A 26,802-nucleotide genomic window follows, 5' to 3' on the forward strand; every position below is an offset into this window, starting at 1 on the left:
AGATAACTGCAAACAGGACAAACACACATTACTCGACGCTCAAACCTCCTCCCTACACGCTACACTACTCGTGTCCCAACCGGCCTGTATGGATCGCTATTCTTAGCATCTGAGCTACCATCAGCCTGCTCGAGAGTGCCGCCTAGGCTCTGGTGCCGGCGGCGTCGCTCGTACAAGGCTATATTCCCTTTGGAGTTCGGACGATCACAGGATGCGCGCCCAGTCAGCCTCCTACTGCGTGCATTGGGATCTGCTTATCCATCGCCTCAAACAGACCTCTGCAGCTGGAGCTGCAAAAAACAAGTCGTCGGTGCTCTATTCAGACCACCCTACCTAGATATGCTCCGATATTCGCCATCGCTAGTCCCGTAACATGGCCACCAGCCTCAGTTACACTACATAGAGGTAGGTACATATTTGCCAGAACTGCCCAGGAAACAAGCGATAATACAGCACACCCTAATTATAGATCATCCTCCTGCATGATGCATATGTATTTCACAGGGCAAGGGCTATCAGGCACTAGAATGACTGTATGCAGTTCACTGCCACCGCCGGTAAGACACGAAAGTCGCTGCGCCACGCTCCCATCAATCGGTCATTCGCTTGCGGAACTCAAGAGTTTTATCTTTGCGGCGCTGTGATCTCCCTTGTGAATTGCTGCGTGGGATACTAGGTACCTATGTATGTACCAGCTAAGCAATCCAGCTGAGCTGCAATTGCCTTATGAGTGGCAAGTCCATGGCCACCACGTCTATCCAGATTCAGATAATGGCGTATTTGCAAGTAGACTTAATAGGTGTCTGGGCCCTGTAGGTGTTGCTGTTCCGATTACTATACACCCACACTGCAAACGGTGGTTTGGTGTCGTGGCCTGGACCCTCAAAGCCTGGGTACCTCTTACCTATAGTTACCTACACTGCCTACATTATCTTCGTCTGATATCTATAACCCTCCGTTACCCACCCACGAACCATCCCTCCTCCGCATCCTTACGATCCTACCAGGCACAGGCAGACAAGCAGGCAAGGTAGGCATCAACCATGACAGACACCAAGACCTCAGATCCTCGAGATCGTTCTGTTTCAGCATTGGCTTCAGCCTCAACCTCGGCCTCCAACCCAGCAGACTCCACCACTACCTCTGCCCAAACAAAGAAACAAACGCAGTCCAACTCTCAATCCTCTTCGCTCTACCCCGGTCTCGGCGCTAACTTCGCCCATGACCCTAAGGCCCCATTTTCCGTCAATTACGACCAAGAGGTCTATTTCCAGTTTATGGCTGGGGAAGAAGGTACTGACACGGGGTCACCTGATGCAAACAAAAACAAGAATAAGAATAAGACGCTCAACCAAATCTATCGGGAGGTGTGTATATTTTATTTCTCATTAAATGATCTCTTCAATCTTCCCTATCCCGCAAAGACGGGCTTTGCGGGTCAAGCGGTATATGCTTACCAGACTTAAAAGGAATGGGTGCGTCGTGCATTAAATCCCGCGATTTCAGACCCAAGGGGTGACCCGAGTCCGATCGATTTTGAGTGCGCGGAGAGTCAGAGGATTAGGGAGAGGTTTTGATTGTTTAGGGTTGCAGGAACAGGGGTAGACGAAGGCTTTCCTCTAGGATACAGAGCTAGAGCCACTACCTTCCACTCGAGAATATACCTTTGAATGATAGTTATATCCAGAATTTCTTTTTCGGATGGCGCGAGAGCTTGAACAAAGCAGGAAGACTGGGACCCAGGTGTGAAATCATAGGGACCTGTCAGGGGTGTCAAGAATTGGCTTCGGGCGTTCTGCCAGCATACTGTAAGGCAGATTCCAGGTGGGAATGATATCTAGGTCTAAAGGTCAAGGGAACTTGATATAAACTTCCAAAGGTGATGAAGGTACGCCTTTTGAGTAGCAGATGGTATGAGACAAATAGCATATAGTCCGTACTACTAAATATAGCCTTGAGGACAAGGAAATCAGACAATGTAGGTTATGCGTTTGGGTGAGCGTCCCCCGTACTCTGTTCCTCCTCCATCTCAGCCACAAATCGTTCCCAAGTATTTAGTACACCCTGATAAAACTCAATGTGTTGTTCTGCGAGCGCGCCCAAGGAGTCTCGGAATTCGATTGCTTTGATTCTTTCAAAGTCAGCCACTTCCCGGACGACCTCTTCGTCAAACATCTCCGAAGTGGTCTTTGCTGATTCGACTTCTCGTGTGAGCTCGTCGATCCGTAGCTCGAGTTTACGCATGCGCTCCCGGCGCGACTGCTCGTGGTCCACTCCGCGCATGTCTTCCATCTTCGATCGGATGAAAGATGCCGGGGATGAAGTCAGCGGGTTGGAGGCATAGTATGAGGATGGATTCGCGGCGAGGGAGTCCCGCTCCGCCACCGCTTTGTTGCGGTAGTCGACCAGCGCTTCAAAGTCGAGCTGCTTTTGCTCGCGGGTCTTTAGAAGTGACTTGACGGACAATATGTAGGCTTCCATGTCGCGAAGCGAGCCCAGGTAGTTCTGATCCGTGTGATCCTTGAGGTTTTTGATTCCCCGCGCGGTTTCTTCAACAGAGGCAGCAAAGACCTGGAGCGGCACTTCGACTTCTGGCTCCAGTGGGACAAGCTTACGAAACTGCGTCGCCAGATCATTGTAGTCCGTCTCTAAGTCAGCCTCCCGCCGCGCAACTCGGGCCACAATCTTCTCGACATGAGTCAGATCCTCATCCAGTTTGTCCGCCTTCTCCCGCACCTCAATAAACCGGCGATCTGGTTTATGGACCTTTGTGAATGCATTGACGAATGTGTCAGTGAAGTTATCGAAAATCCCCGTTCCACCGCCATCCGATCCACTTGTTGAAGCCCGCGACCCACGCAACCTCATGTGCGCATTCCAGTCAGGCGATTCCAAGAAAATAGCTAGCAAGGGTGCTCTGCGCAGAACCGGATGCAGCGTTAAGCGTTTCAAGAACCGATGCAAAGACCATGCCCTCCGCGTGGTGAACTCTGCTCCAAACCGGTCCCCCCGCACATATTCCATCTTATGTTTATCCGGCAGCGGCGGCACCGCGCAGGCAGGGTATTCTCGGTATAGTGTCTTATAGAGGAAAACAAAGTCGGTGAATCGCCTCCGCACGGTGAAGTCAGCCTTCTGAAAGGATTTGAAATCGGTCTGATGGTTCCAGTTAACGCCTGAGCTTGAATCTTCACTAGGCAGCGGTATAGCTTGGCTAAGGCACTCCATGTGCACTTACATGCGTCGTAACCAGGTACGATATGTAGGCATCCTTTGTACCATCATTCTCCTTTATTGGAGTGTCTACCCGACATTCTAAAACTCCATCTCCGATGCCTGCGAGATCCAAGGCGTCGGCATGTGGTCCCGCCTGGGGAATCTCACTCGCCGAGCTCATCCTCCGCTTGCCATTGGGGTCGCGACGAGTTTCAGGTGATTCTGCGGTATCTGTTCCAGATGTTGTAGGTCGAGAAATATCGCTGTCTGGGCCATGGCGCCACGAGACGCTATCAAAGTCGTCATGATCCATGGGGAAGGAGAGCTTCAAGACTCTCGATAAGAGTCAAATACAGTAAGCGCTACCGAGAAGCTACAGAAAAGGGCAACGAAAAAATGAATATGAAAGTCAATATTGGTAGCGAGAAGTATTGATTCAAAAATAAAAAGCAGGCTCAGGCTGATCGGTCGGATTTGTCGATGTCGTGGGGAGTTGCGGAGGTGAAGTTGATCAATTGGGATGGCTGTGCACAGCGTCATCGCCAAGGCTTACACTGAAGCACCCACCACAACGAGAACCCAAGCAACAATATAGCAGTTTTCAAACTCAGGAATTTATTAGGTTCAAATATGGGCCTTGTGACTCGAATGCTAGCTGTTCGTGCTCAGTATGTACACTTGTTCATTTATTTTGAAATGGAGAATCCTGATCTGAGCAATGCAGTAATCCAAGAATCGCGATTAGGGACAGAAAGGCGGGAAAAAACTGTAGGTACAGGAGGAACGGGATATATGAATAAGATATAAGAATACAATCACGACTTTTCTAGTCGTTTCTCCGGGTATCATCTGCGCTTGTCCTCAGCTCAGCACCTGTCGTCTGGTCTCGGTACGGCTCATCATCATCCTCATCACTGAATAGGGGTTCCTCTTCGCTTTCTCCAGCGAAGGCGTTGTAGAGTTCACCACCACGGCGACGGGACGACCCATTCATGGCCTTCGCCTCATCCTCGTCCTCGATCATTTCGAAGTCGTAATCGTCACGGTCGTTGCGAAGACGTCTACGTCGCTGGACGTGGAAGTAAATTCCAAGCCCAATGCAGAAGACGATGATCGAACTAATCGCAGCGTAGATCCAGACTTGCGTGTGCTTGGAGGCACCAAAGGTTGGGAAGAAAGAGGGAAGGAAGCTGTCCGAGGCCGGGGTCGGGGTGGGCGTAGGGGTTTCAGTTTCGGAAGCAGAGCCTGTCGAAGTAGGCTTGACCTTCACAGGACGATCAACGGTATGTGAGGGTTCAACTGGAGCTTCGGTGGCGGTGGGTGCTGGCTGAACGCTAGTGGTAACAACAATAGCATCCTCAATGCTATGATCATCGTCATGTTCGTCCGGTAGAGGGTGCAACTTTTGCTTGGCACCATCAACGGCCATACCCCAGAGATTGAGTCGCCAATCGATGAATTCTCCGACGTTGTCATTGACAGTAGAGTCTTTAACAATAACGGTCCATGTGCCAACGCCAGATTCACCCCTGGTTATGAGTTAATGAGAATTAGGTGCTGCGTGTGAGAAGGTACATACCAGTGAGCAACTGTCATGAACGTCCAGTCAATGTATCCGACCTCTGCGTTATCATTCTTTCTTGGTGTGCTGAGGTGGCTGACTATGCCTTCAGGGCTGCGCAGTTCCACGCTCAAATCACCACGGCGTGTGTGATTCACGTTCATGGTCACGGTGACGTGCTCGAGTTTCTCGAGATTGGCATCTTTCATCATCTGCTCGGTCACTTCCCAGGACGCAGCGACACCTTTGTCGCCCTGCGGAACCTCGTGCTGTACTCTCAACCACGGTGAGTGATACCACGCTTGCGGTTTCACCAGCTCCCAGGTCTTGGCTTTTTGCACGAGACTATATACATCGATTTTGCCATATCCCCAATCGTGGCTGAATTTTCTTCCGGACTTGGTGACTTGCCAGCTTCCATCATCCTCGTGGACTGGAACTGCAGTCTCGAGTACAATGTACTGGGCGTCGCGCCACGTGAGTTCGGGACGAACACTCAAAGCAAGAGATATGGCGCCTACAACCAACGGGCCAGCGGCAGATGTACCCCCGTGGACGGAGTAGCACCGGTCTGTACCAACATCAGTGGTGGAGATTGCATCCGAAATTCCACTACTGTAAGCAACCACAAGCTGGGCGGAGCAGGACTCTGAATATTGGGGATGCTGTCCCTCTCGGTCAATCGCTCCCACTGTGATGCTGTAAATGCTATTGGTATAGCCGTCAAAGTTGCAGTTGTCACCAGAAGCTGCCCCATTGCCAGCTGCAAAGACAAAAATCGAACCTTTTCCATCACGACCCTTCTGGACACCATTGACAATTGCCCGACTGACGAGGATACCGGGAGCATCCATCGTAGCGCCGTCGTCAGGAGGACCCCAAGAGCACGAGTAAATATCGTTTTCCTGATAAGCATAGTTGATGGCGCTAGCCTCGTCGGTGTCGTCAATAGGTCCGGACAAGATTCGGATTCCAGCAATCCGACTGTCATAGGCAACACCCACGCCACAGACATCGTTTCTCGCGGCGGCAACTTCTCCCGCGCATCTGGTACCGTGCCGATCATCGCGAAGTCGTGGCCTAGGCTCCGCGGTGTGGTCGTTGAAGTCCCACGAACCCTCAGGGAAGTAGTTGGGGCTCAAGTCGTTGCTGTACATATCCAAGCCATCATCCACAATCGCAGCTGTTGCACCTTTCCCAGTGATTCCTTCCAGCCAGACGCCAGTAACATTCAGGTCATGGCCAACTTGTACGGTATTGAACAAGTGCCACTGTTTCGTAAAGATGGGATCCTCGATACCGAGCGTCGAAACCAACTTACTCCGGGCTTGCGCGGCTTCCACGTCCTCCTTCTCCTCTCCGTCGCTGCTGGGATCTCTGGCGAGCTTCTCAGGCGGAGGCGTTCGTTTCACCAGCCGTTGCTTCGGAGTCAATTTCTGGGACCACAGAATGCCGGCAAGGTCTTTGTCTCTCTTGTCGAGAGCGCCGAGATCGCCATCACGCCGTCGCAGCTTTCTCTTGATTTGTAGATCTTCCAGAAGCGCGTCGAGATCGGCGCCGTTCTCCCTAGGTAAGGAGAACGTATGATGACCGTCAAGTTCTCCTACCTGGCCTTCGTGGCGAGCACCTAATCGTGCGGCAATATCCGACGGGGACGTCGAGGCGTCAAGGTGGAGGGCGAAATAATCACGAGTCTCGTAGGAACGGCGAGGATGAAGAGATGCGGTCGCTGCACAGAAGAGGCCCAAGGCCGCTGCTGCACCCTGGAGACGCATTATGGAAGGCGAGGACGGAAGGAGAAGATAAAAATCCTTCTCAAACGGACGAGTTAAGGACAGCTAACAGCCTGACATCGGAGGACAGCGCAAGCAGAGACTGGAGAGCAATGATGACAATACGCCACAAGAATTGATTGAGGATAGAAACAACCGTCTATTCATCCACAGATACAAATGAGAGTGGAAAAAAATAAACCAAAAGCGAAAAAAAAAGTCCCCTAATCAGGGGAGTCGTGAACGATTTGTGTTGAATCAGCGGAGCCTAGAGGTGTTCTCTAGGCTGAGACCCCGATCTCTGGCTTTATTATTAGTGTAATACCGCTCCGTACTGATCGCCTCCTGAACCAAAATTCCTGAATTGTAAGGCTGCGATGCCAAGCTGAGGCGGGGACGGACCGCAGAGTTATGCCGCCAGCAATGAACACAACATAAGACATTTGTGCAAAATACTCTGTTCGCCTCGATTATTGTGCAATTATAGACGGGAAACACTCTATATGCCACCATATAATTGTCTCTACCCTCGAAAGTCGCTTCATCCAGCACCTCCTAGCTAAGATTATGACGCTATTACAGGGTAGATTGTTACAGGGTAGAGTATGGCTCTACTACACAATTCCTGACAATACACCCTGCCGGAATCCACAAACCCACATTGTTCCTTTGCGACGCAATATGAGCTTTGCCTTTTTATATTGGACATAAGTCAGATCAAGTGGAAATCGGACCGGACGCAATTTAGATCGGTGGTGCCTGGTCTATTGTGCAGCCCCGCATACTGCATCAGAAGAGGAGGCTGGGCCCAGCCACCTGGGCTCTCTCACAATGCATACGCATCGTCATCCTAGATAAAATCTCATCGCGACAATCTCATTCATTCTTTTTTTATTGCTTCGCTGCTTCATTACGATCGCACTCGATTGCTGCCTAATTGTGGTCAATTTCTTGCCGCTGACTCTTGTACATACGGCTGAGGAGCTGGAGCCACTCGCATAAGTATACCACTTGCGCGAGCCTGTGTACAAGCACTCGGCTATTGTGGACTCTGGTTCAGCATCTACACAAGGCAACATTCTATGCGCTTCATCCGTGAAATGGCGATCTAGGCGATCTGGTACATTGAATTCTCGATAGAGTCATCAAAGACTGCGCGGCGCTGGACCTATTCACCGTACTCACTGTATTGAGTGGCCGCTGCGGATTGAACGGAGTACAGCAGCTTCCACTTGCTTGCTACACTGGGAATATTCAGTCCTGGTAGAATCATGTCCACAGGGAGTTCTCAGGCCCCGACAAACCGCACCATGGCAGGCCAGCCTACCAGTTCAGGTATACTTCTTTTGCAGCTCCGATTTATACAGAAGAGGAGCCTCTCTTGGCGCGATCAAGAGCCCAGCTGACAAGTCTTCTGATTAGGCCCTTCTATTTTCTCCGAAGGCCGTGGCACGCCAGCCATGCAGGATGAGGCGGCACGCTTGAGTCGGTCAGATACCCTGAAGTCTTCCACCGGTGAACAGCACGATTGGGCGTACAACCGCTCCCCGCTGCAAAAGCTCGAGGTTGCCCTGGGCGGGATCAGTAAAGAGGAGAAACGGGCTCGCGCATTGGAAGCCGAAAGAAAACTGAGAGAACGGATGGCTGCAGCATCTGCGAAGGCTGCAGCCGCTCCGGCTCCAGAGTCTCCAAGAACCAAGCCCGAATTAGCTGCCCAACAACCTGCGCATGAAAGTGAGGTTCCAGTTCGGCGACCTTCACGGAAAGTACAGAGTCCGCAGGGAAGCAGAGGCTATGAAAGGCAGGAGAACATCACTCCGCACCAAGAACCAGACTTTACCAGGCCTTCAACTTCACGAGTGAGGGCGCCCTCGATCCATGGAACTGAAACGCTTCCACTATCGGAGTCTCACGGTGCAACAAACAAGCCTGCAGTCGTGCGGCAGGTAAAAGGAGGCAACACTGCTAGACGCTCAGTTTCAGTCACTCATCAGCCGGAGGAGCTGCGTATGATTTCACGCGAATCAAGTCAAGCACGCCCTCAAAGTAGCCGTGCTATACCTCAGGCCCCAACAACACATCAACTCTCCAAAAATATTACAACCCAAGCTCGACCAGTGACAAATGGCCAACAATACTCTAATACCAAAATGGGTGCTGCCCCTCTTGTTAATTCTAGGCCAGAACCGGCCGCCCAGAATGGGCGCCTTGAGGATTCGCAGGCTGCCATTAATCCCCTCGAGAGAATACCAGCGCCTCATGAGTTAGGGAATGGAGCAGAGCCCATAGTACCTGGAAGCGATGAGAACATGCAGCGCCCACAGACCAAGTCGAAACGCCATACCGTCTCATTCAATGTGCCGCCGCCAACACCCCCTCCGCTCTCGGAATGGAAGACTGCGCCAACCGTGAGACTTAGTCCCTCCGACTTTGAATTACAACCCTCGGACGTGGACAGGAATAAGGCGTGGTGGGAAGCGGGGTCTCGCGACCGCCGGCAAAGCAGAGCACTTCCAAAGGACTACCAGAAGCCTCCAGTGCAGAAACCAAAATGTGAGTTGACGGACGCTTTCCTCTAAGAATTTATAATGCTGACTTTGAACATTATGTAGCCCACAAGCGCTTCCAACCGCTAATCTTTTTGAAATGTGGACCTCTGCTTCGATATGCAGGAATAAAACGCGTGACAATAGACGGTCCAAACGGTCCTGTATACAAAGAGACCTGGAGAGGTACTATCTTGATCGTAACGAAAGACTCCATTTCCTCGTACGAGCCTGTACCTACGCTAAGGCTATTTTCTCAGCCGATGGATCTTCTTCCACCGCCGCCTGTTCAGATAAACAGCGAGGGAGTTCAGTTAGCACCAGAGTACATCGATCCAACAGCAGGTCTGGTGAAGCTTGGGAGGGATGGTCGCCCTCTCTATGTCAAGCCTGTTGACCATACAGAGGAGCAACTCGACCTCTCCTCAGTCGAGAATGACGACGGAATTTATGAGATGTCTCCAAGTGCTATTGACTATGGGTTCAAGCAGCCGATACCTGCAAACAGGGTTCATTCATTAGACGGAGAAACGGTCGGGATATACAAAGAGATCCCAGGTTTTCGTCTCTATGCCGACCCTGGCAGGGATGTTACGTTCTGGAGATTTAACATCGAGGTTGAACTGGGCAAAAAGCAACAACGTATTGCATATCGTCTGAACCAAGGCCCTGCTATTGGATTTTGGGTTCCAGCCCAGGGCCAGGCAATGAACGTGATGTACCATTCCGGCAATGGTTTCACCCCTGGGGTAGACTCCAACAAATTTTGCGGTCCAGATCCCCTGTGGCGAGACGTCCTTAATGAGCACCAGACTCGTCCATTCCATGTAATGATTGGTGGTGGAGACCAGATATTCAACGACAGAGTCACTGCGGACTCACTCCATTTCCAGGAATGGCTAAAGATTAAAGATGCCAGCGAAAGATACGAAACTCCTCTCAACCCTGAGTTTAAGAACGAACTAGAGAACGGATATCTGGAAAATTACTCAAGGTGGTTTTCTCAGGGTCTATTCTCCCTCGCTAACTCCCAAATACCAATGGTGAACATCTGGAATGACCATGAGATTCTTGAAGGGTTTGGCTCGTACTCAGACGAGTTCATGAGCTCGACTGTGATTTCCGGTCTTGGCAATCTCGCGTTCAAGTACTATATGTTATTCCAGCATCATAGTGTGCCGGAAGAGACCGAGGCCAATGAGCCCAGTTGGATCTTGGGGGCTGAGCCGGGACCATACATCAACCAACGCAGCCGCCATTTGTTCATGTCCCTTGGTGATGGAATATCTCTCTTAGGGCTTGACTGCAGGACTGAGCGAATGGTAAGCGACAAGGCGTGCTTCTCTGTACATGAAAACTAACCAGGCCCATAGTCCGATGAGATTATAAGCGAGCAGACATCAGATCTCATCTGGGATCGATGTCACCGCGAAATTGTCAGGGGCGAAAGTAAGCACTTGATAGTGCTCTTAAGCATACCAATTGCGTACCCTCGGGCGGTATGTTATTATCCCTAAAGATTCGAGACTCCTTGTTAAGACCTCAGCAGGCAATGGTGAAAAATATTCTAAATAGCCGGCAGTCACTTGGTAAAGCAGGGCTGCTCGGCGGACTGGTTAACAGACATGGTGCCAAAGTTGAAATATTCGATGATCATTGGACAGCAAAGCAGCTCAAATCGGAGAGGAAGTACCTTATAGAGGACCTTCAGGATCTTGCTGCTGAGAAATCCGTCCGTGTCACTATTCTTAGGTAAGGAACTCCGCTTCTCAAAGGATAGACGATACTGACAGCTTGACAGCGGCGATGTCCATCTAGCTGCAGTCGGGCAGTTCTATTCAAACCCTGATCTCAACACACCCAAGGATAAGGACTACCGATACATGCCCAACATCATTTCGTCAGGGATCGCAGACGCCCCTACGACTGAAATGATATCTGATACGCTCAATCGACGGAACCAGGTGCACCACATGGACAGTAATACCGACGAAGATATGATTCCGATCTTCACGCATGATGTCAATAATAAACCGCGCAATAACAAGCGCCTGCTACCACGACGAAATTGGTGTTCTATTCGCCTATATGAGCCTGGTATGTTAAAGTTATAGTGTTCGCTTTCGAGCTTTCCTAATCAAGAACAGGCACTACACCACCCGATACCCCAGAGCCGGAGTCCCCAGCTCCTGCTATCGAGCCACGGCCGAATGCGCTACAAAGAACTTTGTCATTGACTCGCGGAGACAGACCCCAGGGCCTTTTAAGACGACTCTCCGGCAAAGGCCGCCCGCCAACAAAAGAGATCAGCCTCAGCCGCCCTCCTCCTGAACGGCGAATGAGCATGGACGGGCCGTTCCCTCCAGCAGGAACAGGGGATTCCTACTTCCCGGTACCAGCAGATTTCCGCCCTGGTCCGTTCCTCCGACGACCAACGAACCTGAGCCAAAAATCTGCCAAGAAAGCGACCAAACGAGGAGATGACGGCGTAGGCACATTCGTCAACCTAGAAGGCGGGTTGGCTGTCACGCTCAATCTGGAACTCAACCCTAAAGACCCGTCTGGTATCACGGTACCGTATAAGCTCCTCATTCCCGCACTATGGTTCGAAGGGACAGAGTACGACCCTCCCGCAGCACCAGTTACCAAGGGTTGGCGCAAATGGCTAGGTGTTCGGCGGAACGCCTCGAGGAAAGCTTCCGGGGATGATTACGAAGCAGAAGAAGGGTTTAGCGACGAGGAGGACGAACACAAAGCTCCACCGTCCAAGGAAGAACATCCTCAAAGTCACTCTATGACTGTGGGAGCTAGGCCTGCACCGACACCCGCGCCCGCACCTCGACACTATGAGGAGTACGACGATGATGAGGATGAGTCGGAATTATTCCTCGAGCCGGAGCCGAAAACCAGGCCCAATGTGAAGCGCAGCACAAGCATAAAGAAGTGGTTTGGGCGTTCATAAAGGGACGGGACGAGTCCATTCGCACTGAAGCGTGCCTCGATATATTCTTATGATTTTGCTTGACGTGTGTTTAGAAACGACTGATGATTTAATGATCTCCATGACCCGCATATGTACAGCATATACCCAGCAATACATTGGATAGGGTCGATTATATTATTATTCTATCCAAGTAAACGATCTCAATGTATCTTGCAGCTGACTTTTAAGAGATCCGGGTTTTCCGAGCCTTAACAGTAATATTATTACTCAAAATCTCAAATCCGCCTACAGCCTCGGATCTATATAATTAGTCGGTACTTCAATTTGCACTGTTGCCGAAACATGCACCCCGCACCCCTCCATGGCTGTTTAGCCTGGAAAGCAGGCAACAATGTCCACGGCTAATTTCCCCCTGAGTAAGTATCGGCCCAGAGCATTGACGCTGAGCAGCTGCACGGCGTCACGGCGTGAGGAGCTGTCATAGGACTATGCCATTTGGAGACAGTCCCTCTCGACTCTCGATGAGACTGAGAATATAAACGTTGAATTCCCATACTGCTGGAGGAATGATTCCTGATTGCCGACTCTATATGTACCAACTGATTCTACCTTGAAAGCTTTTAGCATAGACTACAATTTATAGTTTAGCTTACTGTCTACATTGTCATTTACCACCATGTTCCATCGACTACGCGACCTCTTTTTCGCGACGCTGGCACTTCAGTCCATCTCTGAAACCCCAGTCGTCGCTGGTGCAAGCGCAGAACCCCTACCTCCGCAGCTGTCATTCCTATACACAGCATATGTGTACTGCAAAGGCACTCTGATGAATGAAGATGGACCCCACGGCATTCGTCGTGCCATACCCATTGTCGGAGGGAACTTCACAGGCCCACGGTTGTCGGGTATGTGGCATATCTAGTTATATTCCGATATATCATCTGCCTGTGCTGCAGATGACAAGTGAACTGATAGTAAGCTTTCCAAACAGGCACTATCCTCGACATCGGCGCCGACTGGGGCATTGTCGATTCCAGGACTGGTATTTTCTCCGCCGACACACGGTATAACCTGCGGACAGATGATGGCGCGGACATCTTTATACAGACGTCAGGCCCGGTAGCTCCATCGGGAAATCTGCATCTCCGACTGGTGTTTGAGACAGGACATCCGGACTATTACTGGCTGAATAATATTGTGGGTAGGTTATTCCGAGTGGCGATATCTCTTGTATGGGACATGTATTGATCTGGGATAGCGATCGGAGAGCTGAGGAGTGTCGAGAGCCAAAACGATTCCTCGGTGTTGAGAATCGATGCATGGAATGTGAGTCGTCACTCCCTCGGCATATCATTGATCTCAAATGACGAAATTCAGTTCGCGTCGGACTGGAACCGGACGGTGTTTGCGTGAGGTGGGCGTACTAAGGCTGGAGAACTGTCACATCCCACTGGCTTCATAATCAGCGGCGGTCTCGGCCACTGCGCACGTGATTGAAGAGTTCTGCTGGCGAAAGTTCGGGACCAACAAGCCGATTTTTGCTGCTTTGCTTAGAGATCAAGAACCAGACAGCCTTCGCTTCCCACTTACATTTCTTATCTGATCTTCGTCCAGAAGACTCTTCTTCTTAGCTAATACCGATCGTCCAGCCCTTTTTTAACTCTTCTGCTGTCGTCGTGCCTTGTCCCCACCCGTTGCCCCTCGAGCCTAATTAAAACCCCCCTCTTCCCTTCTATCTTCACTCACTTTTCATTCTACAACCGCCAATCTGTTTTCTTCAGCTTTTCGTCGATTTCCCTTCTCTTCTACTCTTAGGTCTTCCCTAGGGTTCACTGCAGCCGCTGCTTCTTCCTATCGTCAGAACTCTCCCACATCGTCGCCAGTCCTATCAAACTCGTTCTCGACGCCACCGCGCGTCAATTCAACATCAAGGATGGTTCACTCCAAAGTAGTTAGTATGTGTCTCTTTGTTTTCAATCAATGATCTACATTGTGCAACATGTCCAAAGAAGATGAAGACGAGACTAACCCTTTGAAAAGTCATCGGCTCCGGCCCCGCCGCTCACACCGCCGCCATCTACCTTTCGCGGGCGGAACTCAAGCCTGTCCTTTACGAGGGTATGCTGGCCAATGGCACCGCAGCCGGTGGCCAGCTTACCACGACCACTGATGTCGAGAACTTTCCCGGTTTTCCGGACGGAATTGGTGGCTCCGAGCTGATGGACGCCATGCGCAAGCAATCCATCCGCTTCGGGACTGAGGTCATCACCGAGACTATCTCCCGTGTCGACCTTTCACAGAGGCCCTTCAAGCTGTGGACTGAGTGGAACGACGGTCCCGACAACGAGCCTGCCCGCACCGCTGATGCTGTCATCATTGCCACTGGTGCCAATGCCCGCCGTCTCAACCTTCCTGGTGAGGATGTATACTGGCAGAACGGTATCAGCGCCTGCGCTGTCTGCGATGGTGCCGTGCCCATCTTCCGCAACAAGCCCCTCTTCGTCATCGGCGGTGGTGATTCCGCCGCTGAGGAGGCCATCTTCCTCACCAAGTACGGTAGCAGCGTTACCGTGCTTGTCCGCCGCGACAAGCTCCGCGCTTCCAAGGCCATGGCCAGCCGCCTCTTGGCTAACCCCAAGGTTACCGTCCGCTTCAACACCGTTGCTACCGAGGTTCTTGGTGAGAAGAAGCTCAACGGCCTGATGACCCACCTCCGCGTGAAGAATGTCCTTACTGGCGAGGAAGAGACCCTAGAGGCTAACGGTCTTTTCTACGCCGTCGGCCATGACCCCGCCACTGCTCTTGTCAAGGGCCAGGTCGAACTCGATGAGGACGGATACATCGCTACCAAGCCCGGTACCAGCTTTACCAGCGTTGAGGGTGTTTTTGCTTGCGGTGACGTCCAGGACAAGCGCTACCGCCAGGCCATCACCAGTGCGGGATCTGGTTGCATTGCTGCTCTCGAGGCTGAGCGATTCATCGGCGAGTCCGAGTCAAACGAAGAGATACCCCCTGCTCACGCTAACCCCGCTCTGTAAATACACATCCCACACTACAGTACATTTTCCTCTCGTCTCGCCCGTCCACATCACTCTCGATAGATGAGGCTTCCGAACCCCATCTCCATCATCCCTACCATTTAGACGGCTTTCCACATGACATGATTTGTTCCTAGACTTCAGCGTTTTCATTTTCTTTCTTGTTACTTCTCCGGTTGATTCTTTCGGTCGGTGGCTACAATACGTTACGTTATGAATAGAATAGACCGTGATAGAATATTCTGCCAGGGTTCGTTACCTCAATTTCTCAATTCGTCTATTTGATCGTTCGTAGTTGTAAAGATACAGTGGAAGGCCGGTCAAACCTCTTGACCTGCTGATACCTAACTAGGTGGAGGTAAACGCAATCTACTTTTCAAACCTTAAGGACCATGCATCAAGATAAAGACTAACATGGTTTCAAGAGTTGGTTCGGCTAGAATATGATTCCCGATAAGATAATTAGTTTGATTTGGCCCTTTTTAACGTTGGTTGAGGAGAAAAGAGTATGCAGTGGCGCTGTTATTGTTGAACCAACTCCAACCCATCCCTGGTCTAGGACCGTTAGCGACGTTTGGATTTTGAGTTTGACCCGGATTCGGATTTGCATTTAAGTTCGTGGACCCGTTCGTGTCTTGCGTGCTACCACCATATAACCCAGATGGCGATCCGGGTGGTTGGGGTGGTTGGAGTGATTGAGAAGCAACAGCAGCAGCGGCAGGAGTAGACTCATTTGCACTATATCCATTCACATTCGGCTTGCTCATTTTGGCTGACCCAGGTAGCGGCCCAAATAGAGGGACAGTCGATGGACCAGCAGGGGCAGAATAGGATGCGCTTGAGCTACAACTCTCTGTATTGCCTGCGGTAGCCTCAGATAACCCAGGTGGCGGCACGGACGGAGGCGGATGTGATGGAGTAGCAGCTGGAGTAGATGCGTTTGCGTCGTACCCATTCGTAAACAGCGTGCTGGACCCTGCTAACCCAGCTGACGTCCCAGACGGATATGGCGAGGCAGCAGAAGGAGTAGATATCCCAGCTAATCCTGATGAGGTTGATGGCCCAAATGGAGGGGTTGGCGCAGCAGCAGGGGAATATGCCGCACCTAACTCCTTGTTCGTGGAATCAAGCTTCTTTCTCGGCGGTTCACCAAACTCTGTAGCAACCCACCACTCAAATGGGTTGTCCTGCTGCCACCTCTTCTTCGCTGCCTCTTTCCTCCTTTCCCATTCCACATTATCCCTCTTCCACTTCGCCGCGATCTCCGCGCCCGTCTGCCGATTGACCTCCGCCTGTTCGAGGTACGGGCGTTTCACTTCCTCCGGCGCCTGGCGCCACATGAGGCCTAGCGCAGCGCGGACGGTGTCGCGGGGAGCCTTTGCGTTGGGGTCTTTTGTTATGGCCTGGTACTCTGCATCGCAGTCGGCGCGGGCTTTGGCCATGAAATCTTTTTGGTAGAGGATGAAGGGATTGATGCCTGGGCGGCCGGGGCGAGGGATTGGTGGACCGATTTCAGTATAGACGGCGGCATTCATGGCCTGGTCATAGGCAGCTCTAGAGAGGGGTTCGAATGACGATGTTACTGTTGATGTTGATGTTGGCAGCTGGGGTTGTTGGGGTGGTACTTCTGGGGTATTGGTGTCCGTGTCTAGTGGGATGTGTGGAGTGTTGGAGGGCATGCCATTAGTATTGCCCGAGTTTGTGTTTTTGCCTTTCTCTGGGACGAGGGGTGTCGGTATAGGAATAGGCCCTAGGATGGAATCGATGATCTCGGATGCGGCCCGAAGCCCTGAGATGTATGCCCCGTGTACGGTAGCGGGATGAGTGCCGCAGGTGGCCTCGCCAGCGAAGTAGAGGTTTCCGACCGATTTGGCCATGAGATCGTAATCCCCTGGAAGTGCCTCCGCAGCAACATAGGAGTATGTCCCTCTGGTGAACTTGTCGCTAGCCCAGCGTGTGATGATTGTCTCTAAAGGGTCAGGGACAGCCACCTGTTTGAAGACGTTACGTAGCTGACTCATGACTTCAGCAACAATTTCAGCATCAGGAGTGCGCTCTGCCTGGTGAGCAGCGTCACCTGCCATAAGAGCGATCAATACTGGAAGCCCCGTGGTTTTCATACAGTTCCAAAACAGATAGAAGCGGCCCCGGTTCGAGGCATAATCTTCCTGAGCCATGCTATCCCTGTTGGTGGGCTCGCGCAAAAGGCCAAACATATCCCGTTCAGTGTCCCAGAAGGGCTGGTCAAACGCTAATATGACTTTGTTCATCACTCCAAACCCAAGGCGATCAATGGCTCCTACTTTCCAATCAGGTAAAGGTGGAGAAAATTGGACTGTTCGGTGCTGCAAAGTTCCTAAGGAGCCAGTGTACACGACCATATCCGCCGTGATAGATTCACCATCTTCGCAATGTACTACCGTTCTATGCCTGTTCGAGCCGGAGGCATCGTATGTAATGCGTGAAACAGTCTTATTCGTTCGGACGTCCAATTTCGTTGGATACGACCATAGCCCGTAAGGGACCCGTTGGTACCCCCCAATGATTTGCGAATGTTCTCCCTCAAACTCATTCCCCATATCTTGGTCCCACCCGGAAAGACTGAGGTTATTAATGTTTGTGGCGTTCGCATATTCGAGGTTGGCGAAGTGCCAATTGAGTAAGCGCAGATCCTTAGGAGTCAGAGGGAGCATGCGTTGATATTGGCGGACACCTTCATCCATTGTTTTACCTAAAGTCTGGAACTTTGATGCTTTGGCAATCGGGTCCAAATTAATTCTTTGGGACACTGAAATACCTGGGTTGAGCTTCCAGCCCATAGCTTCGCATGCAACGACAGCTGGGTTCTCTTCCGCCTCGTCAGTGTCCACTACAGGCCCAGTGGCTGGCTTGAGTTCAGCAGTCTTGTGGCCTACACCGCGGCGAATGCGTTTTGCCGGAAACAGTAGACCAACGGTTCCAGCTTGTCTTGCCTCTTCATACTGTCTCACCGTGACCCCATCACTCGTTGTTATGTCCCGGCCCAAATCAATAAGATCGCGCTCGCCCTCAGCTGTAGGTGCTACCACAGACTTGTACCTATAATCTCCTGAGCGGTCCAGTACATCATTATAAAGCCTTTCGGCTGTTGCGTCTCGTACTTCGTCCACCGGAGTTCCATCTATATCATAAATGGTAGATATGTCACGAAGCAGATGGTACGAAAGCGCTAGCTGGCCGCGTATGATCTGGTCTAGAGGATTACCACGGTCAAATCCGACAACAATTTGAGCGCCCATCTCGACTTTTGGAGTAAGTCCCGGGGGCAAAGTAGATGATTGACGACTTTGTAGAGGATGCGAGTATATACGCCCTCCGATTCTTCGCCTACCCTCAAGCACAACAACACGCGGGGAGTTGAGGTTATCGCGAAAGTGTTTAAAGAACCCTTCCAGCTGCCGAGCGCAGCCCAAACCCGCCATCCCTGCTCCAATGATGACAATCACGGGACCTTCTTTCCGACGGCCCTTTTTTGAGGGCACAAGGCCTTCTGGGATCTCGAGGCAGCCGAAATTGATGTATCCGTTCCGTATCAGCCATTCATATGCAAATGATGCAAGATTCATCCAGCGGTAGTCTTTAGCACAACCCAAAGCCTCTTCTTTGCTCACACTAACCATAGGATTGCGGGTCCAGAGTCGAAGAATCCCGTTTCGTATATTAAGGTAGACAGTAACATGAAGGTGGCACAAGTGATCCTGCAGCGCTTCTTGTTCTTTCGGATGAAGGGCGTAAGGGTTGAGCCTCGACGCATACGCTGCCGCCACACACTGCTGGGCATATACTGCTGTCGGAAGGCGCGTTGGAATGGAAGAACGTGGACGGAAAAAAACAGGTCCCGGAGTGTCATCAGCTTTTGTAGAACTCACAGATGTAGAAGACGAAGCGAGATTCACACTCGATGGCGTAGTAGACTTTCCATTGCTGGAGGCAGACAGAACGGGAGTAGACGTAGAATCATTCGGCGTGCTCCCGTTCGTCTCCTTTACGAGATCGTAACTCATATAGTTGATGCCTTGGTTTCCGGCATCAACCCCATAAGATTTAGCGTTAGAAACCTGAGGTCTGGGGCCAAAACCATCGTTATGGACCGACCATGAATTTGTTGTACATTGCTGCGGTTGCACTCTGTCTGGCTGCTGAAGTTGTTTCGCAGGCGGACAGCTACTGTTAACAACAACACTCGAAGGAATGTATTGACGGATTGTCTCTGTCTGAGAGGAATAGCTTCCTGGGGCACGCATTGCCACGAAAGGAACCTCCGTCATCGTTGGAATCGTGCAGGGGACGTGATAATTATGACATGCAAACCCAGCCTCGAGCTAAAGTATTGAGAACATTCCAGCTATGAGTAAGAGCCTAGAATGTGATCTCGATCCATTATTACGCCGGCTCTTTGTGAAGATATCAAGTGTGAACATATCCATCCATGTGGGTCCACTTTTCATACGAAAATTGTGAGGTCGGGAAGGAGAGGCAACGAGCACAGGACTCGGGAGGTCAGATGTTTACGATGAAACCTGGAATCGAGGTTAAAATAGTACAAATGATACGCCGGAAAGGAAAGTCTGATGATATGGACGTTTAAGTATATCAGCGTAGGGCCTCGACTCACTGATAGTGCGGTGGGTTCGCAGAGCCACCCTTGCAAGTTGGACCACTCGAGGCGGAAGCGACAGGAAGTGATTCAGATTGAGTTCAAGGCTGATGGGAGGAGATCAAAGCCAGAAGGAGTGACAAAATGTACTTGAGTGGCTTGACTGGACCAGCTTGTCCCTGGGGGACGATGGAGGGAGGGAGATGGGGAGCCTTGATTGACTTAGTGGTAGTCTTAACAGGCAAGGAAGACTCTTGGCGTCCCCCGGCCCGATGCGGCGATCCCCACCACCTGGCCATCCCGATTTGTACATTGCAATATTCTAAAGGTAGACATTACTTGGGACCTAATATTTCATAACTGGCAAAAAAAGGGAATGATCCAATCTGACTGTGATTATCATCATGCCAACTAAATGCTACGCAGGACGTGATTCATGACGAGGGGCTCTATAGACATAGATCCTCTAGGAAACCAAACACCTGCCCCAGGCAGTTTACAAGTTCAAAGTCTAATGTCGAACGTGTGTATGTAGGGTATATGTGTCGGTATTCGTCCCGTCCCCGTCTCGAAAGACGTCTGATTCGTTGTCTGTAAACTCATCCTTGTATGGTGACTTTGACCGTCGAGAGGAAAGGTCATCATCGTCGATAACCAAGTCAACATTATCATCGTCAAAGTCATTGAACCCAATACGTTCCTCTTCATCTCGCGCAAGGGTCGTCGCTGCAGCGTTGACAATGGGATCGTCGGAAAACGCGCGCTGTGGACGGTGAGCCGCGTGGTCGGCCTCGAGCGAGTGTCTAATATCTTCTCTCTCTCTTTCCTCCAACTCCTGAGCCCGCGCCAGAGTCCTAAGAAAAGTCAGTAGCAGTTCGTGAAAGGAATTGACGTGGGTACTTCTTACCTTCTATAAATATACCACCCGGTAAAGATGCCAGCGGCTATGGAAACAATGATGCTAAATATGTTTATAAGCTTTGAGCCTAGACTCATCTCTTCTCCTTTCTCGTTTAATATGCGTATCCTACTGCCAATAAAGGCAGGAACGAGCAGCTTTGGGGAGATAATAGCGGTGGCGAGCCCGTACATCAGGGGTTGCACCGTGGGAAAGGTAGAAATCGCCCCGTTGCAGATTGAGTAGGGCAGTGGGCAAAGGCGAATCATGCATAACAGCTTAAGTCCATCATACTTCAGCGTCAGCGCAAGAGCTGCAAACCGTTTGTCGCGCTCAACAAGTCGGTGTACAAATTTGGACAGGACGGTGCGCGATGCGATGAAGGAGCATATTGAGCCTAGCACCGTGGCCGACGCATAAAGAAGCCATCTAGTGTCGGCTATGAGTGAGTCGATGACGGTGGGAAGCAAGTTCAACTTACCCTTTCCACACGCCAAATATGAAACCAGACACCGTCCCAAACGTTGACCACCCTACCAACGGAGGGAAAGAAACGAAAAATACACCGAGCCACATCACGATGAATACAGGCACCGAGTGCTCCCATTTCTCAGCAACTGGCCCGAGCCATTGAAACACCCTCCCTGTAATATACAGGAATCCGAAGCCCAGAATATTGAGACTGAGAACAGCGAGCACGCTACCAACTTTCTGCCAAAAGGTCATTTTTCGCCATAATGCTAGTGAGCGTTCATTAAATGCATTGATTCGAGCCATGATTCCTTGTTTGGGTATGGGCGTTGACCTCCGGGCGGCAAAGCCCGCATTGGTCCGCGTATCAGTCGCACCTTGACTCCATAGTGGACGAGCGCCTTCCCCAGGGGATGGTGAGCGAGACGAAGTTGTTGAAACAGAAAGAGCGCGCGCGGTAGATGCGTAATCTGCGGGCATATCTGGGTGGAATTTGTATAATGAAATATAATGTTTGGTTTGAAGCTCGAAGATCTGCGGGCGGGTCGGCAGTAATGGCCGACTGCGTCACTCGACGGCACTGACGATTTCGAACAATCGAGGTTGTGTTAACTTGTCACAAAAGACGAATGAATATCAAGTGATAGACCGGCAAGTTGCGTTTATCAGTTAGAGCGGGCGAGATGTGACCCCCAGCGAGAGAAAGAACATGAGTGAGCGGCGGATTTGGGGAGAGGTGGTAATATCGGCTGAACTCCAGGCTGCCTTTTTATTTCCTAATGTTGGTTGTTAGAACGGGGCTAGCAATTGTCCGCGCTGGGATTCGAGGACGAGGAGCAACAAATGCAGAAGAGAGAGATGGAGTAAGTAGAGACAATAATCAAGCCAGGATGGACGAAAGTTGTTGCTGCAGCCTTCCAAATATTGAGAAGACAGGGCGGAGCTGGAGTATCGTCACGGATGATCGAAGCCAGCCGTAAACTTGATACCAGCCATACAGCCGGGGATCACTCCGTTTGTGTGGATAGTGGTATTATAACAGTATCAATGCCATTTGAGTAACAGCACCTATATTTTGTACCCCTCCCCGGTACCCAGTACGGAGTAGACATGAATGATATTGAAGTACCGTTCTTGTAACAAATACAAAGTAAACCTCCAGTCTAAATCCTGAAGGAGTCGCATCTGGCACTGGGCAGATCGACCTGGATCAGCATGGCCGCCAAGAAACGGAGATGTGGCCTGAGGTTCCAGGCTTAAGTAAATAGAGAACTACTCAAGCACAAATAAGAGCTGCTTGAGAGGACTGATGCTTTATATCGTTTGCTATAATGGTGGACGGTCCAGATCTTCATTTTATTTTACTAGCGCGGTGCCATCCAGCAGCGTTGTGATTGTTGGGCGGGTCTCAGCCTATCGATCGCCGAGTGCTCACTTTCTCGTCTCATCCCATCCCATATTATTCCCATCAGCTCCCGCTCCTGGTTTTCTTCTCCTCTCCCGTCTCCTTCAACTCTTGCTTATTTGTTCACCTAGCTGCTTGCTGTGCTTCTATACTTGCTTTACATTTTGCGATTTTAGCCTCTGATTCTCGTTCTGCTGGTCGCTTGTGTTGACCCGATGCGATGTGACCGCAATCTGTCTCTTGTCGCATAACGATCCCTCCACACTGACAGACCATCTCCCTTGGACCTCTATCTAGTTAATCTGTATCGTGAAACGCACTGGACCCTGAAGGACAATGGACTCGAAGCTTTGAGCTCCTTCTTGCCCTTAGCCCACTCTCACAGCTCGACTACCTTGCGGACTCTCGTCCTCCTTTACCCCACATCTCGCTGACTTCCCCGACTCCCTGATATTCCCGCGCTGCCTCCCTCCTTCCATCTTCACGGCATCATCAAATTTCCAGACACTATATACTGTTTAACAACACGGCATGGTTACGGAGGAGCTCCTGGAGGATTGTCTCCAGATCCTCCAGGATAAATCCCTGGATGAAGAAGACCAGGTCGAGAAAATCGAGGAGTTCCTCCGCGAAAAGACCTCGTTATCAGGGACATCACTCGAAAATGCCGTCCTCGATATCCTTTGGCGACAGCGAAACCGCACATTACCGGACTCTTCTCCACCACCGCCCCGTCACACGGTCATTCGTCGCTCCTCTCCTGCTCCTTGGCAGATGGCCCGATCTTCCACACCTTTATCACCTCATTCGAACCTAGGGACCAGTCCCGGGAGTAGCTCTTGGCTGCAAAGCTCCAAAGGTGGTATTTCGCGGCCTCCTCTATCCTCCACAGTATCGCCATTCACCTCTCCTCGTCCGTCCCCGAGGCTCGCTCTCGCTCAACCTATACCGCATTCCCCGAATCTGAACGCATACGAATTTTCGGACCAACAAAGTCATGTGTCGGACTTTTACGGTGACCTTGGCAGTGACAGTAATGTGGATTGGCTGGTGGCGGACGATGCGATGAGTACAACTTCGTCTGTAGGCGGTTTGAGCATGCATGGCGGTCTCAGTGCAACAGCTCCGGAATTCGTTCCTGATATGAGTCCTCACGATATATTGCGCACCGTACTCGGAGACAAGCGATCCAATGAGGAAATAGAATCCGCTTTAGAAGCAAACGGGTATGACTTAGGTGCCACCATTGCTGCTCTCACTCAAGGAGCCGATGCAGGTGCCGCTCCAAGCTTACCAGACGATAGTCGCGTTGTCGTGGGAAAGTCCATGACAATGGAACCTCCCAAAAGCACGTCTACCCCAGGTCACAACCGAAGCCCCGTTGTGTGCAAGTACTGGCTGTCAACTGGTCAATGTCTACGCGCAGATTGTCGTTTCAGCCATGACCTGACTAGTCATCTTTGCAAGTAAGTTTTGTAGAACCGAGCGCTGCCTCTATATACGGTGCTAACAAAGCAACCCAAGGTATTGGGTGATGGGCAACTGCCTAGCTGGCGATGGGTGTCCATTTTCTCATGATCCCTCTGCACTGATTGCGAATCTCAGTGTTGACGGCAATTCTTCGGCCACGTCTGCTGGCATCGCTTTCCAAGTGGATAATGCGCCGGATGCCTTCCCTCCTTTGCAATCTACGCCCGGATCTTCTGAGCAGTGGGCTGGTCAACTCGGTAGTAAATATCCAGGATATCTCTATGGTGGGCCTGGAGGCAAAAATGCACCACATCTGGGAGGTAAAAGAAGTGGAAGTATGACAAACCTGTCGCGTCCTCATTCACGGCCAGGAAGCCGTCACCAACACCGAGAACTTAATCCAACAGCTCTGTCTGTCGACGACCCAGATGCGTTTCCTACGCTTGCTGCAGTCAATGCGAAGAATTCAGGAAAGAAGAATCACGGAAGGAAGAACCGTGACAATAATACAACCAGAGATAATATGCCTACGTCTCTGGCAGATGTAGTACGCATGTCTCCAGCTCCAGCTTCAGGAGGGAAGGGAAAACCCTCCTCTAAGAACAACCAGACAAAGGGTCGCGAAAACAGCGCCGCCGCGCAGTCAATACCGGCGCCACAGCATATCCCTTGGCTTGAGACCGGTTCTCGAACAAACCAGCAATATATCAAATACAGAACGGAGGCGATCCGCCACGGCACGGTGAGAAACAAGTTTCTCCAGAGGTATGTATCTTTGTCTTTTTATCTGGCTCTCCGCTAACCAATCTAGTGCTGCTCAAGCGTGGAATAGGAATGACGCTAGAGCTGCAAAAGCTTTGTCGCTGCGCGGCCAGGCCGAAAATGAAGCCATGCGTAAATGCCATCGCGAAGCCGCCCGGCAGCTCTACGAAGAGCGCAACAAACACCTTCTAAACGCCGGCCTAGATGACGCATCCGAAGAACTATACGTTGATCTTCACGGCCTACACCCCGAAGAAGCAATTGAATACCTCGAGAAAATCCTTCTCAAGCATGCGCGAGAAGGCCGGCGGATTATCTATGCCATTACCGGCACAGGCCACCACTCCAAGAACGGTAAGGATAAAATCGGAAAAGCAGTCAAGGCGTGGCTCAACGAGTGGAAATACCTTTTCCGAGAGTTCAGCGTGCCCGGGGAACGAGGCGGCTACGTTGGTGGGATCCTGGGAATTGACCCTTCCAGCTATGATAAGACTTTAGCGAAGAATCTCGAGGCGGAGGCAAATGGTGACGAGGACGCGAGTCAACCTGTTCTTACAATGGGCAAGATCCAGCTCCTTAAGCGTGGGGATATAGAATCGCAGCAGTGAGAATACAGATATTATACTATACATCGTATAATGTAGATTGAGGTGTGGTATCGCTTCGCAACGGTGTACGAAGATATATATAACCGAGCTTCAGCTATTAGTTTAACCGGTCTCCATATCACTTAACAGAAACCGGAAGCATATTGAGTTCCTATGCTAGATGCCGTCTGCATCACTATATTTGTAAATACTTTATTCAGGTTCCTGTCCGCTCCACTTGGCCCTCAAGGCACCGACATCAACCCCGCAATCCTCCGCCTTTCTAACAATCGCTTTCGCTTTCTCCGCAACCGGCACATCAATCATCTTCCCATCAAGCGTCCAGGCACCCCTGCCCTGCCTCGCAGCCTTCTCATCCGCAACCACAACCCTAATCGCCCAGTTAACTTCCTCCTCATCAGGCCCATATATCCGCTGCACAGTCTCAACCTGCGACGGATGAATGCACTGTTTCCCATTAAACCCTAGCCCCCGACCGCCACGGCATTCCTCTTCCAGCTGAGCTGGCGGCTTACCATCACCACTGTTGGACTTATAGGTCGTGCAGACGAGATCGATCGTTGAAGGGAGGTTGGCGGCGCGCGCGGCGGTGGCGATTGCGGAGCGGGCAAAGAGGAATTCTGTGAGTGAGGGAGTGCGCGTGAGAGATAGGTCCAGCGCGAAGTCTTCGGCTGCGAAGATCAGGCCTTGCAAGAGAGGTGTGGCGGATGTGATGCTCGTTAGATTGGTGAGGGATTTCGCGGACTCAACCAGTGCCAAGAGCGAGATGGGTGATTTCGTTACAGGCAGACCCTGCGCTTCTTGCTGGGCTAGTGTATGTGTTATTACATCGTTGACGAAGGTCAGGTCCGACGCGGAGTTAACTTTCGGGATCACAATTGTGGAGAGATTTGGAGACTTGAGCTGCACAGTTTATTAGCTATCTAGCTAGACAGCGAGAGCTTACGGCATGTGCAGCGACGTACAACTTCCGTCAGATCCGCCAGTGCCAGTCCACTGTCGACCGAGTTAATGCGCACTGCGCGCTCGCGGATACTGGGGGGTGCGGGCTCATCCAGGGCTCTCCGCACCAGCGACCGCGCTTCGGCTTTCTTGTGCGGGGTGACGCTGTCTTCGAGGTCGTAGGCGACGCAATCAGCCGTAAGAGAGCGCGATTTGGTGATAAAGCGCTGCGATGAGCCGGGGACTGCGGGTGCCTCATGCGTTAGCTGTGTTTAACTAAACCCCAGGTTTTACAGGGAAATGCGGGGAGAGCTGTGATGTACTGTAGAGGAGAGCGCGGCGGAGGGTGTTTCTGGCTGCCATTATGGCTTTTCCCTGTAAATATTACTTGATTGCCTTCAGAAGTGAGCCTGTCAAATGGTCAGAAAGAAGCATTAAGATAATGTCGAGTGTTGGAGAGATTGACATCCTCGGCGATGAGGCGGCGGAGACAACAGGAGCATAAAGGCTTCTCCAAGCTAGGGCCGCCCATG

General features: G+C 51.2%; 9 protein-coding genes across 9 annotated transcripts, besides 1 other annotated feature; 4 read left to right on the forward strand and 5 right to left on the reverse strand.

The window, feature by feature from the left end:
• Window positions 1–26,802: part of a sequence feature (contig 1.61 483..865047(-1)) that runs on past both edges of the window.
• Window positions 1,044–1,577, forward strand: ANIA_03585 (uncharacterized protein; the record flags this gene model as incomplete). The annotated part of the gene is made up of 2 exons (XM_656097.1): window positions 1,044–1,367; window positions 1,470–1,577. 2 exons carry the CDS (start codon window positions 1,044–1,046, stop codon window positions 1,575–1,577), a joined length of 432 nt encoding a protein of 143 aa, XP_661189.1.
• ANIA_03584 (protein snx4) lies at window positions 1,984–3,685 on the reverse strand (the record flags this gene model as incomplete). Its single annotated transcript, XM_656096.2, has 2 exons — window positions 3,239–3,685; window positions 1,984–3,156 (listed from the first exon to the last, which is right to left on the reverse strand). The coding sequence occupies exons 1-2, from the start codon at window positions 3,527–3,529 to the stop codon at window positions 1,984–1,986; spliced, it is 1,464 nt and encodes a 487-aa protein (XP_661188.1). The 5' UTR covers window positions 3,530–3,685.
• kexB (kexin KEX2) lies at window positions 3,837–6,652 on the reverse strand. Its single transcript, XM_656095.2, has 2 exons — window positions 4,796–6,652; window positions 3,837–4,745 (listed from the first exon to the last, which is right to left on the reverse strand). Exons 1-2 carry the CDS (start codon window positions 6,550–6,552, stop codon window positions 4,043–4,045), a joined length of 2,460 nt encoding a protein of 819 aa, XP_661187.1. The 5' UTR covers window positions 6,553–6,652; the 3' UTR covers window positions 3,837–4,042.
• Window positions 8,010–12,057, forward strand: ANIA_03582 (uncharacterized protein; the record flags this gene model as incomplete). Its single annotated transcript, XM_656094.1, has 6 exons — window positions 8,010–9,102; window positions 9,162–10,417; window positions 10,469–10,544; window positions 10,694–10,847; window positions 10,897–11,192; window positions 11,243–12,057. The coding sequence occupies 6 exons, from the start codon at window positions 8,010–8,012 to the stop codon at window positions 12,055–12,057; spliced, it is 3,690 nt and encodes a 1,229-aa protein (XP_661186.1).
• On the forward strand, window positions 13,824–15,319 carry trr1 (thioredoxin-disulfide reductase trxR). The gene is made up of 2 exons (XM_656093.2): window positions 13,824–13,994; window positions 14,080–15,319. Exons 1-2 carry the CDS (start codon window positions 13,973–13,975, stop codon window positions 15,075–15,077), a joined length of 1,020 nt encoding a protein of 339 aa, XP_661185.2. The 5' UTR covers window positions 13,824–13,972; the 3' UTR covers window positions 15,078–15,319.
• On the reverse strand, window positions 15,527–19,384 carry aof2 (putative lysine-specific histone demethylase Aof2; the record flags this gene model as incomplete). The annotated part of the gene is made up of 1 exon (XM_656092.2): window positions 15,527–19,384. The coding sequence occupies one exon, from the start codon at window positions 19,382–19,384 to the stop codon at window positions 15,560–15,562; it is 3,825 nt and encodes a 1,274-aa protein (XP_661184.1). The 3' UTR covers window positions 15,527–15,559.
• ANIA_03579 (protein tvp38) lies at window positions 20,096–21,699 on the reverse strand. The gene is made up of 3 exons (XM_656091.2): window positions 21,093–21,699; window positions 20,621–21,040; window positions 20,096–20,567 (listed from the first exon to the last, which is right to left on the reverse strand). The coding sequence occupies exons 1-3, from the start codon at window positions 21,560–21,562 to the stop codon at window positions 20,225–20,227; spliced, it is 1,233 nt and encodes a 410-aa protein (XP_661183.1). The 5' UTR covers window positions 21,563–21,699; the 3' UTR covers window positions 20,096–20,224.
• ANIA_03578 (CCCH zinc finger and SMR domain protein) lies at window positions 23,019–25,327 on the forward strand (the record flags this gene model as incomplete). Its single annotated transcript, XM_656090.1, has 3 exons — window positions 23,019–23,953; window positions 24,012–24,722; window positions 24,769–25,327. The coding sequence occupies 3 exons, from the start codon at window positions 23,019–23,021 to the stop codon at window positions 25,325–25,327; spliced, it is 2,205 nt and encodes a 734-aa protein (XP_661182.1).
• On the reverse strand, window positions 25,520–26,632 carry ANIA_03577 (HpcH/HpaI aldolase/citrate lyase family protein; the record flags this gene model as incomplete). The annotated part of the gene is made up of 3 exons (XM_656089.1): window positions 25,520–26,230; window positions 26,293–26,513; window positions 26,593–26,632. 3 exons carry the CDS (start codon window positions 26,630–26,632, stop codon window positions 25,520–25,522), a joined length of 972 nt encoding a protein of 323 aa, XP_661181.1.

This window comes from Aspergillus nidulans, chromosome II (genome assembly GCF_000011425.1).
Source record: "Aspergillus nidulans FGSC A4 chromosome II".
NCBI classification, from domain to species: Eukaryota; Fungi; Ascomycota; class Eurotiomycetes; order Eurotiales; family Aspergillaceae; genus Aspergillus; species Aspergillus nidulans.

Excerpts from the sequence above, each read along its gene's own strand:
- kexB (XM_656095.2), bottom strand. The coding sequence starts at position 6,552 with ATGCGTCTCCAGGGTGCAGCAGCGGCCTTGGGCCTCTTCTGTGCAGCG. Across the intron at positions 4,746-4,795 it reads TTCATGACAGTTGCTCACTG|GGGTGAATCTGGCGTTGGCA; the intron begins GTATGTACCTTC and ends ACTCATAACCAG.
- trr1 (XM_656093.2), top strand. The coding sequence starts at position 13,973 with ATGGTTCACTCCAAAGTAGTTA. Across the intron at positions 13,995-14,079 it reads GGTTCACTCCAAAGTAGTTA|TCATCGGCTCCGGCCCCGCC; the intron begins GTATGTGTCTCT and ends CCCTTTGAAAAG.
- ANIA_03579 (XM_656091.2), bottom strand. The coding sequence starts at position 21,562 with ATGCCCGCAGATTACGCATCTACCGCGCGCGCTCTTTCTGTTTCAACA. Across the intron at positions 21,041-21,092 it reads ATATTTGGCGTGTGGAAAGG|ATGGCTTCTTTATGCGTCGG; the intron begins GTAAGTTGAACT and ends AGCCGACACTAG. Across the intron at positions 20,568-20,620 it reads GGGTGGTATATTTATAGAAG|GACTCTGGCGCGGGCTCAGG; the intron begins GTAAGAAGTACC and ends GACTTTTCTTAG.